Source organism: Bactrocera dorsalis, chromosome 4, assembly GCF_023373825.1.
Source record: "Bactrocera dorsalis isolate Fly_Bdor chromosome 4, ASM2337382v1, whole genome shotgun sequence".
Lineage (NCBI taxonomy): Eukaryota > Metazoa > Arthropoda > Insecta > Diptera > Tephritidae > Bactrocera > Bactrocera dorsalis.
Window position 1 is genome coordinate 18,940,164 of NC_064306.1, and position 12,449 is coordinate 18,952,612.

At 40.7% G+C, this 12,449-nt stretch overlaps 1 protein-coding gene across 1 annotated transcript in view; it reads left to right on the plus strand.

The window, feature by feature from the left end:
• Positions 1-12,449, plus strand: part of LOC125778137 (uncharacterized) — a 598,414-nt gene that overhangs the window by 382,526 nt on the left and 203,439 nt on the right. The window contains exon 2 of the mRNA XM_049454682.1: positions 2,192-3,349. Coding sequence (XP_049310639.1) covers positions 2,192-2,821 — 630 coding nt within the window. The 3' untranslated portion in view covers positions 2,822-3,349. The remainder of the gene's footprint in view (positions 1-2,191; positions 3,350-12,449) is intronic.

Consider the following 12,449-nt stretch of genomic DNA (forward strand, 5'->3'; position numbering starts at 1 on the left):
AACATAATCAAATAATGTTGATAAAAAAAAATGAAGTCAAGAATTTTTTGTATGATTTTGTTAAGCGATTCAGGACTAAACTCGATCAATTATCGTTTGAAAAAAAATATATAATATATAATAAAGAAAATACTTTTTATTAAAGAAAAAATGGAAAATGTAAATGTGATAAAATGTATCCTTAATTTTATATTTTTGCTTTTACAGATTCGATATTGGAAAAACCCACGCTACCACTTGTAAAAACTGAAAATTTCAAAAGAATATGTGATATTATAAATAAAAAGAACTACTTAAATAAGGAAAATTGACAATCTGTATTTTAAATGGTTTGTCAAAGTCAGAAGCCAAACTATTCAATTAAGCGTTCACACTTTTCGGCATAAAATGAAAATATTTTTAACGCCTATAATACTGGACTTTTTCTGCGCTTGCTTGAAGAACGAAAAATGTGCTGGTGGTAAATTATCCAAGGAAAGATTATCCACGCACATTAAAAAAATGCGAAACTAGAAACCTGCTAGCCGAATGGTAGTCAAATGCTTCGTGTAATTATGTATGAGTGGCCACTAACGCGTGATAAAATAATTGGGTTCTCAGAGGATACACCTTTTATTATTTAAGGACTCTCGAGATATTAATTTTAATAACAAAAAGGTAATATTTTTACCTGCTATTAAAAACCATTATACAGAATCTAAAATGTCGCTACATATGCAATATTATCAAACATATTTTGACACGAGTAGAAGATATTTCAAAAAAGAAACTTTCAAAAATATTGGACATTTAAGAGACTGTTTATTTTGTTTCGCTCACAGTCGAATGGTTTATTGGTGATACGCGCAGACATTTACAAACCATGGCGAAATGTTGGGTTATATAGTCGCGCAGTGTTTTATTTGTGAATTTGAATAATGGCTTTTGCTTCTACGCTACTATGTGGTTTATGTATTGTTACAAAAAGTAGTATTGGGTTGTATTTGTATTACTATATGCATCCCTGAGTATGAACAATAGCTGTAGGTATATGGAATAGCATTTGTCTTGTTGTAGACATCTGGCGCCACACTGTCTGCTCGTCTAGTTAAACAATTGCTGAGTCTGGCGCCGCGACTGTCTGCTTGCGTCTGGCGCCGTATAGCCGTATGTTCTGGTAATTTCCAGACGCGATATTCTAGAAGGACACGTCGGCATCAGCGAGAAGTGCGTGGCTATAGCCGTATGTTCTGGTAATTTCCAGACGCGATATTCTAGAAGGACACGTCGGCATCAGCGAGAAGTGCGTGGCTATATAAGCCGTGGCAGCGCCAACGTAATGAATCAGTGCTAAGAGTAAACTGCTATAGTGTAGACGAGTTGTGAAATAAAGAGTTGTTGAATTAAATTAAACAGTGTTGATTTTATTTGTCAATCCAGAGATACGAACCTAGCAAAGTAAACTAGCAAGAGTAAATTCGTAACAATTGGTGTCAGAAGTGGGATTGTCAAATAATCCAAATTCAAGATGGTTAAATTCGGAGAATTGAGAATTCAGCAATTGAAAAAGGAACTGGAGGAGCGTAAATTGCCGATAAGCGGGCAAAAGGCGGATCTGCAGGCACGATTACGTGAAGCAATGGAAGCGGATGGAATTAATGTGGACGAGTTCGAATTTGATGGGCCAGAAACTTCTACAAAGGTAGAAGAAAAAGTAGAAGAACAACGAACATCATCAAGTGGAGACATGAACATGCTGTTAGTGGCTTTTAAGCAAATAATAGCTGAAAATATATCACAAATAACAGAAAATGCAGTGCAAACAGAAAATCGTCTGGCACAGCAAATAACGCAAATAGCTGAAAATACATCACAGTTAGAGTCTCGCCTTACACAACAAATAACTGAAAATAATACGCAGTTAGAAAAGCGTTTGGTACAACAGATTACAGAAAATAATACACAAGTGCAAGAGAAATTTTCAAAATTTGAAGACGAATTAAGCACAATAAAAAATGACGAAGAAAATTTAAGATCAGAATTTCTTCAACTGAATAATCGTGTGCGAGAACTGCAACTACATGGCCCTGCACCATCAACAAATAATCAAAGATTGAAGGCACCCACATTCGATGGAAGTATTCCATTTCAAATTTTCAAACTTCAGTTTGAAAAGACAGCAATGGCCAATAATTGGAATGCAGCGGACAAGGTGGCGTCCTTGTTTGTATCATTGAAAGGACCTGCGGCAGAAATCCTTCAGACTATTCCAGACTGTGAACGGGACAACTATGAGGCATTGATGAGTGCGATAGAAAGACGATATGGTAGTGAGCACCGGAAACAAATATACCAGATCGAACTGCAAAATAGGGGTCAGAAGATGAACGAGTCATTACAAGAGTTCGCAACTGAAATCGAACGACTGGCTCATTTGGCAAATGCAGATGCACCTGTGGAATACATTGAGAGGGTAAAAATTCAATGTTTCATAAATGGAATTCGTGATGTGGACACCAAACGCGCCACATATGCATTGCCAAAAAGAACGTTTGCTGAAACGGTTTCGCACGCCCTCACACAGGAAACAGCTTCCCTACTAAGTAAACCAGCACCCAAAGTACAAAGGGTTGAAATGGAACAACCGGCGCTGATGGAGGAAATATTGAAGACTCTGAAGACAATTGCTGCACCGCGAGTAAATACAACAGGCAGATGTTTCAACTGTGGAAAAGCGGGTCACTTTGCCCGAAATTGCAATATAAAAGTAAACCCATCAAAACGGAAACAACCAACAGATAACGAGGACGGAGCATCCACATCTCACAAGTCGTTAAACTAAAACGGAACAGTTCAAAGGGGCGTGAGCTGGTTCCCACAACTATTTGCCCCGCCATCTCGATATCACAAATAGGTCGCCATGACAACAATCTTACTATCAACGGCATCGTAAATGGACGACTGTCAACGCTTACTTTGGATACTGGTGCCACACATTCAATTATCCGACCGGATGTGGTAAGAGGAACGGTTGAACCATTAGTCGGTTGCAAGCTTCGAACGGCCACCGGGGAGGAAGCAGCTGTCGCGGGAAAAGTGTTTTGCGAAGTGATGATTGGTACCCTGGAAGTTAATCACACCTTCATCGTAGCAGAAATCACGGACGAAATTATAATGGGAGTAGATTTCATGATTGATCACGGGGTTACTTTGGATTTAAACAAGCAAATGCTGTTTTGCCAGAACATGGAGATGCCTATAAACACCGGATATGTGACCAACGTTGAAAGTAAGAGGGTGATTGTTGATGATAATCAGAGTATTCCACCAAAATCTGAGGCGATTGTATGGGCTAAAGTGAATGGAGGAGGTGGGACTGAAGAGTTGTGGATCGTGGAACCAACAAAAATAGATACACCCATATTGGTAGGAAGAACGCTTGTGAAAACTAGAGAAGACGCCACCATTCCGGTCAGAGTAGTGAATGAATTCAACACGCCTATAAGGCTGAAGAAAGGAGCAGTAATTGGACAGTGCCAGAATATAAGTGCAATAGCACGATGCGAACGGTCACAACAGAAGCCTACTATTGAGCCACAACAGATAAGTCCTACACTCCTAAATAATTTGCTGAACGAACTGCATGGAAATGAAAAATTAAAAGCAGAAAATCTATTAGAAAAATACGCATCCATATTTGCAAACGAAGGAAACACAGGAAGAACCGGCATTGTCAAACATCGCATAAATACCGGAGACGCTAAACCAATCCGACAAGCTCCGCGTAGGGTTCCACTAGCAAAACGTGAGGATGCTAACAAAATTATTGAAGACATGCACAAAAACGGTGTAATCGAACCTTCAATAAGTCCATGGAGCTCACCTATCGTCTTAGTTAAAAAGAAAGATGGTAGCACCCGTTTCTGCGTAGATTATAGGAAGTTGAATGATGTCACAAAGAAAGACAGTTATCCTCTACCAAGAATCGACGATACATTAGACACCTTGTCTGGAGCGAAATGGTTTTCTACATTAGATCTACAAAGTGGATATTGGCAAGTCGAGATTGATGAATGTGACCGTGAAAAGACCGCTTTCAGTATGGGCGACGGGTTGTGGGAATTCTCTGTGATGCCATTTGGGTTATGTAATGCGCCTGCAACGTTCGAGCGACTGATGGAACATGTGTTAAAAGGACTCAACTGGAAGACATGTTTGGTGTATCTTGATGACATTATCATCATGGGAAAAAGTTTTGATGATCATCTGAAAAATCTAGAGGAAGTCTTTCAGCGAATAGCATCAGCCGGATTACGCTTGAATCCCAAGAAGTGTTCATTATGGAAGAAGCAGGTCACATATCTCGGACATAAAGTGTCAACTGAGGGGATTCACACCGAGGAAGGAAAAATAAAAGCAGTCAAAGATTGGCCTCGACCCACCAACATACATGAACTCCGCAGCTTCCTTGGCTTATGCACGTATTACCGCCGTTTTGTACCTGGATTTGCGAACGTGGCTAGAAGTTTACATGATTTAACAAAGAAGAATCGCCCGTTCGTATGGCAGTTGGAACAAGAAAAAGCGTTTGAGCAGCTTAAGGAACTACTTTGTACGGCGCCGATGTTGGCTTATCCAATACCTGGAAAGAAATTCATCCTGGATACAGATGCGAGCGCTTATGGAATTGGAGGTGTCCTGTCTCAGCTCATCGACGGACAAGAAAGAGTAATTGGGTATTACAGCAGAGTGCTCGGGAAACCAGAGAAAAACTACTGTGTGACGCGAAAAGAACTACTAGCTGTGGTGGAATGTGTAAAACATTTCCACAAGTATTTGTATGGACAACGATTCTTGCTGAGGACTGATCATGCAGCATTAAAATGGTTATTACAGTTTAGGAATCCGGAAGGCCAAATTGCACGATGGATCGAAAGATTACAGAATTACGACTTCGAAACGGAACATCGAAAGGGGATTCACCACAAAAATGCGGATGCATTATCACGTCGCCCTTGTCCACTGGAATGTAAACATTGCTCCAAATCAGAAGGAAAAGAAGGTATAATCGACGTGCGATTACTGAATATAGAACCTGAAGATGATTGGACTCCTCACCGCATCAGAATCAATCAGCTAGAGGACCCTGATCTTGCAAAGCTGATAATAGCCAAAGAAAATGGGGTACGACCACCAAAGGAACAAATAAGTAGCGAGAGTCCAACTGCAAAAGCATATTGGGCCCAATGGAACAGCATAAACCTCGTTAATGGATACCTTCATCGTACCTGGGAAAGTGAAGATGGCAAACAGTCTCGTCTGTTGATCATAGTACCGAAGTCCATGATCCCGAAAGTGTTGAAAGAATATCACAATGGACCTAGTGGAGGGCACCTTGGAATTACAAAAACTATAGAGAAGATTAAACAACGGTTCTACTGGATCGGTTGTCGAGATTCCATAGCAGAATGGATAAGTAATTGCGTAGAGTGCATGGCAGCTAAAGGTCCTAAAGCCAAAAGTCGCGGTAGGCTACAACAGTACAACGTGGGATCACCATTTGAACGAGTCGCAATGGATATTGCAGGTCCGTTCCCAACCAGTACGGCCGGAAACAAATATCTACTGGTTGTCATGGACTATTTCAGTAAATGGCCAGAAGTATATGCCTTACCAAACCAGGAAGCGAAGACAGTAGCCGAAGCGTTTGTAGAAAATTGGATAACAAGGTTCGGAGTGCCCGTCGAATTACACTCAGATCAAGGCAGGAATTTCGAATCTTCCATTTTCCAAGAAGTCTGTACATTATTGGGCATCCACAAGACACGGACAACAGCGTTACACCCACAATCAGATGGGATGGTAGAGAGATTCAATCGAACGCTCGAAGAACATCTGCGGAAAATCGTCGATAAAGATCAACGGAATTGGGACAAGTGCATCCAGATGTTCCTGCTGGCGTATCGTTCAGCGAAGCACGAGACAACTGGTTACACGCCAGCAAAGATTATTTTCGGATCTGATCTGCGACTCCCTGCTGATCTTAAGTTTGGAACGAATCCTACAGCTGTAAGAAATGATGGAGATTATTGTTCTGCCTTAAAGGAAGAAATGAATGAATTGCATCTAATGGTAAGACAGCATACGCATCTGATGAGCAATAAGATGAAGGACCGGTTCGATCAAGCGGCAAATTCAAAAGGTTTTGAAGAAGGCGATCTGGTCCTGTTGTACAATCCACTTCGAAAGAAAGGCTTGTCCCCGAAATTGCAGACAGCCTGGGAAGGACCCTATATGGTGATGAAACGACTTAATGACGTGGTATACCGCATACAAAGAAATGGGAAAGCACGATGTAAAATGAAAGTAGTACATTTGGAGAGGCTTGCCCCATTTGGTTCAAGAGGATTTGTGCCTAATCGGGACGATTAGGCTTTAGTGGAGGGCAGTGTTACAAAAAGTAGTATTGGGTTGTATTTGTATTACTATATGCATCCCTGAGTATGAACAATAGCTGTAGGTATATGGAATAGCATTTGTCTTGTTGTAGACATCTGGCGCCACACTGTCTGCTCGTCTAGTTAAACAATTGCTGAGTCTGGCGCCGCGACTGTCTGCTTGCGTCTGGCGCCGTATAGCCGTATGTTCTGGTAATTTCCAGACGCGATATTCTAGAAGGACACGTCGGCATCAGCGAGAAGTGCGTGGCTATATAAGCCGTGGCAGCGCCAACGTAATGAATCAGTGCTAAGAGTAAACTGCTATAGTGTAGACGAGTTGTGAAATAAAGAGTTGTTGAATTAAATTAAACAGTGTTGATTTTATTTGTCAATCCAGAGATACGAACCTAGCAAAGTAAACTAGCAAGAGTAAATTCGTAACAGTATGTTCATTAGCGTATTTATCGAAAGAACTCTATATTGATACTGATTTTTCTACATCTTCTTCTGTTCTTTTAGTCTGAAATTCTATTTCTTCCTTTTACATTTTTATTAAATAACGTTTAATAAGTTTTATTGTGTTATGTGCTGCCGATTCATCAATCAACCCCACTAATTTGAATTTGGGGTCGAGAAAGGTAGCTACCATAAGTGTATTGCTGTGCTGTAAACTGCTAAAACGTTCTTTAATTCCATTTAAAAAAATTTGAAATAACTTTTTGTATGGTGTTTGAAAATAGCAGTCGCCCACTCGTCGCTGGTTAATATTGGTAAATTTTTGTTTATAATTACCAAAGTACATTTCACCGCTTCCTCCAACTCCAAAAAACGCTGCAACATTGCCAGTGTGGAGTTTCACCTCGTTTCAACTTGTTGAATTAATTTTAGAGGTTATTTACCGTTGTTGCGCGGGTAATTTTCAAACGCTTCATTCGCTGAAGTACTTTTCTTGAAGTGAGCAACTATTACCTTAACTATATCAGTTTGGAGGATGGAGTCATGTGTAGAAGTTCACGCATGTGAGGAAAGTTCTCTGATCGCCATTCACTTGGGAGTGGCCAGAAACGATTCTTTTACATATGACTCAAGCAGCTCACGACTTCCGGTCTTTAACCAAGTATCCTCTGGGTAGCCTAAGAACATCCGTTTGAAGGCGAGCTAAAGTGAGAAGGCGAAATATCCCCTACTTAGGGTTGTGCGCTGGGTTTGGGACCCGCCACGTAAGAAAACACCCCCAATGAAAAAGCAAACACAGCCTCGGATGAGAGACCCCCCTTTTGATGACGACCATGGCAAACGAAATAAGGACTATGATTTGAGGGCATGCACCTGGAATGTTCGGTCATTTAATTGGGAAGGTGCCGCTGCCCAACTGGTAGATGTCCTCGTAAAGATAAAGGCTGACATCACCGCCGTCCAAGAAATGCGATGGACGGGACAAGGACAGAGACGAGTAGGTCCTTGTGACATTTACTACAGTGGCCATATAAAGGAGCGCAAGCTTGGTGTTGGATTCGTGGTGGGAGAGAGACTCCGTCGCCGAGTACTATCATTCACTCCGGCGAATGAACGTCTAGCAACAATCCGCATCAAAGCGAGGTTCTCCAACATATCGCTGATTTGCGCCCACGCCCCGACGGAAGGGAAAGGCGATGTGACCAAAGATGCTTTTTATGAGTGCTTGGAGCGCACTTATGAGAGATGCCGATGTCAAAATAGTGCTTGGCGACTTCAACGCCAGGGTGGGTAAATTCAGCTTCCACGAGGAAACATCCCCAAATGGGTTGAGGCTGATCGACTTCGCCGGGTATATGGTTATCTGTAGTACTAGATTCCAGCATAAGAAGATACATCAAGCTACCTGGCTGTCTCCGGATCGAAAAACCACCAACCAGATCGATCATGTTGTGATAGACGGAAGACACGTCTCCAGTGTTTTAGATGTGCGTGCGCTCCGAGGTCCTAACATCGACTCGGACCACTATATTGTTGCAGCCAAAATTCGCACTCGCCTCTGTGCAGCAAAAAACGCACGCCAACAAACACAAGGAAGGTTCGACGTCGAGAAGCTGCAATCACAATAGACAGCCGAAAGATTTTCCACTCGGCTTGCACTCCTGCTCTCTGAGAGCACTCGTCAACAACTCGGTATAAGGGAACTGTGGGACGGCATTTCAAACTCCTTACGTACAGCTGCAACCGAAACCATTGGTTTTCGGAAAGTGCAAAAGAACAGCTGGTACGACGAGGAGTGCCGACAGGCTGCCTACCTCGCACCGTTACGATCGACCACAACACGTGCGGGATGGGATAGATACCGAGAGTTGAAGAGGGAAGCGAGACGCATTTGCAGACAGAAGAAGGAAGAGGCCGAAATGCGTGAGTACGAAAAGCTTGATAAGCTGGCCGACAGAGGTAATGCTCGAAAATTCTACAAAAAAATGCGGCGGCTTACAGAAGGTTTCAAGACCGAGAACCCCCAAAGGTGATCTCGCCACCGATGCCCAGAGCATACTTAGATTATGGAGGGAACACTTCTCCAGCCTGCTGAATGGCAGTGAACACATAACACCAGGAGAAGGCGAACCCGATTCCCCAACGTTCCATTACCCGGCCATGAAGAAGTTCGAATAGCAGTTGCCCGCCTGAAGAACAACAAAGCGGCAGGGGCCGACGGATTGCCGGCCGAGCTATTCAAACACGGCGGCGAAGAACTGATAAGGAGCATGCATCAGCTTCTTTGCAAAATATGGTCGGATGAAAGCATGCCCAACGATTGGAATTTAAGTGTGCTATGCCCAATCCATAAAAAAGGAGACCCCACAATCTGCGCCAACTACCGTGGGATAAGCCTCCTCAACATCGCGTACATGGTTATATCGAGCGAATTGTGGGCTTTACACCGTCAACAAACTGATTGGACCTCATCAGTGTGGTTCAGACCTGGTAAATCAAGAACCGACCAGATATTCATCATGCGCCAAATCTTGGAAAAGACCCGTGAAAGGAGAACCGATACTCACCACCGATTTCAAAGCTGCTTTCGACAGCACGAAAAGGAACTGCCTTTATGCCGCGATGTCTGAATTTGGTATTCCCGCAAAACTAATACGGCTGTGTAATCTGACGTTGAGCAACACGAAAAGTTCCGTCAGGATCGGGAAGGACCTCTCCGAGCCGTTCGATACCAAACGAGGTTTCAAAGAAGGCAACTCTCTGTCGTGCGACTTTTTCAATCTGCTGCTGGAGAAAATTATTCGAGCTGCAGAACTGAATCGAGCAGGTACAATCTTTTATAAGAGTGTACAGCTGCTGGCGTATGCCGATGATATTGATATCATCGGTCTCAACACCCGCGCCGTTAGTTCTGCTTTCTCCAGACTGAACAAGGAAGCAACGCAAATTGGTCTGGCAGTGAACGAGGGCAAAACGAAATATCTCCTGTCATCAAACAAACAGTCATCGCACTCGCGACTTGGCTCTTACGTCACTGTTGACAGTCATAACTTTGAAGTTGTAGATAATTTCGTCTATCTTGGAACCAGCGTAAACACCACCAACAATGTCAGCCTGGAAATCCAACGCAGGATTACTCTTGCCAACAGGTGCTACAAAGTGTCATAATTTTTTCTTTTGAGGCAAAATTTGTGAGGGTATTCTTGCTCAAACCTCATAAGAAAAAAGCTTAAAAAAGCTTAAAAAAGTCACCACGTGAGGTAAAAAGCTTTTTGCTGTCAAACAGCTTTTTTAATAAAAATAAGCATACAAAAATGGACACACAAATGGATAATCAGCATATGCAAGTAATTTTGCAAATTTTAAATATACATATGTATGTATATATATATATGTACAATAATTTCATATATATAAAATTTAAATAAGTAATAATAAAAATGTAAAAAAATAAAAAAATGGTAAGGTTTTGGTAAGAGCCATGCCCGTAAAAATACAAAACACGCCAGGAAACGCAGATCATTCGACTTCTGCATATACAAAGAACAGTTCCTCCTTGCTCAAATATTTTTTAAAAAATGCAAAACATTGATTTAAAACAAAACAAACGCAGATGTTTTCTATTATGAGGGCTGCTTTCACACGTCACAGATATTTGTGATAATAGTGAGCATTTGAGCTTTCGAATTTTCGCCAGAATAAGGTAACCCTCACTACAGTGAGAAACATCACTGTTATGAGGTTGGTGACTTTTGTGAGGGCATGAGAATAGGGCCGTAAGTTTTCAGCCGTATGATTTTGCTTTAGTTGGGATGACAATAAAAATACTGACGTTAGTTCAGAATTTTCGGAGACATATTGAGCCATTACAGCAATGAAACTAGACCTGTTGCGCGATGTCCAACAATCAGTGGTTATGCAAAACTCTTCCCCGCTCCTAATCATTTCTCGCACCTTATATTTACATTCCTCATACAATGCAGGAATCATTGGTTTTGAAATCACACATCTTCTAGGAATGACATAAGATGGATTTAGGGCTATTACAAATTCCCGAAAACCTTTTTCCTCAACTATGGAGAAAGGTTGCAAATCCACCGTAAAGAGCTGCAATAATTTGCTTGTAATTTCACTTTTTGATTTCAGCTGCGCGACATTTAAAAGCTTAGTTTGTGTTAAAGGCTTTGGTAACGCAGTCGAAGTTGATGAAATATCTTCTTCAAAAGTAACAGGCGCATTTTGCGGCGTTGGCGTAGTTTCCAACTGCAAAAACATTTTCACAATACCAATTTGATGTAACTTCAAAATTATATTACCATTTCCAATTGAACAGTAGGATGCCTCCGTCCCATATGTTTTTTTAAATTTGATGTTGACGTTTTATATGATATTTTGGATTTACAAATATCACATTTTGCGAAAACAGCATCCACCTCTTTAAAAAATTTCCACACATAACTCGTTTTGGTTCTTTTTGCTACAGACATCTTTAATCTTTATAAAGTATAAGCAAAATGATTTGTAACCGTTTCGTACAAAAATTTATGTATGTGATCCGTTATTTTTTAAAAAGCAAATTTTTAAAGTCACAATAAATATATATAACCCCTGAAGATTTTTTTTCAATATAAGGATACTCAACAGAAATTATTTAAAGTAAACGAAAACATACTTTTAAAAATATTTCGTTACTTATATTTAAAGTACCAATATATATGTATATAAAATTGGTGCAATTTTAAGATTAAAAGTTTTATAATTTGCTTCACTACCGCATTGAGGTTTCATGTATCAATTTAATTTGTAAATAAGTATTACCCGTTTAAAGTTAAATTAACTTATTTTCTGTGTCAACCAATTTTTACTTATCTAAAATTGAAGAGAATTCTTAGCTTTAATGAATATGAATTCATCACAGCCGCAATTTTGTATGTTACACTGTGAGTGCTATTTTGTCACAGTCGCAATTTTTCATGTGTCACTGTGACTGCTACTTTGTCATAGCCGCAATTTTTCATGTTTCACTGTGTTTAAATGAGTTAAGCATCCACCCCCCTCTACTCGGTAAAACTGGCGCTACAGCGCAATTAACCACAGGATGCTACTCCAAAGCAAAACCAATAACTCCCCACACCTATTCCAACCCAACCAACAAAAAGAATGGACAACGGGGAAGCTCACACATTCGTTTTACATAATTCGTCACCTGCAGTTCGCCCATCGACATATGAACAATTCGTCTTTTAAACAATCATATGGTGCATTAGTGGTTAGTATTATTATCAAATTAAACATGGTCCTTCGAGCCTAAAAGACAGGCACTACAAATTTACAGTCACAAGACGAACCACAAAAAATAAAATAAAACAATATCTGGTGCAGCGCGGTAGAAGTGCAGTGGCGAACAAAAAAAATATATAAACAAACAAAAAAGCTTAAAAAACAAAAGTAACATACAAAACAAAAAGCAAAAAAGTGTGGTGACTCGGCAAAAATACATATATGAATATACATATGTATGGATGCAATAAACAAAACTGCGGTGACAAAAACATAAACTTACGAAAACAAAAT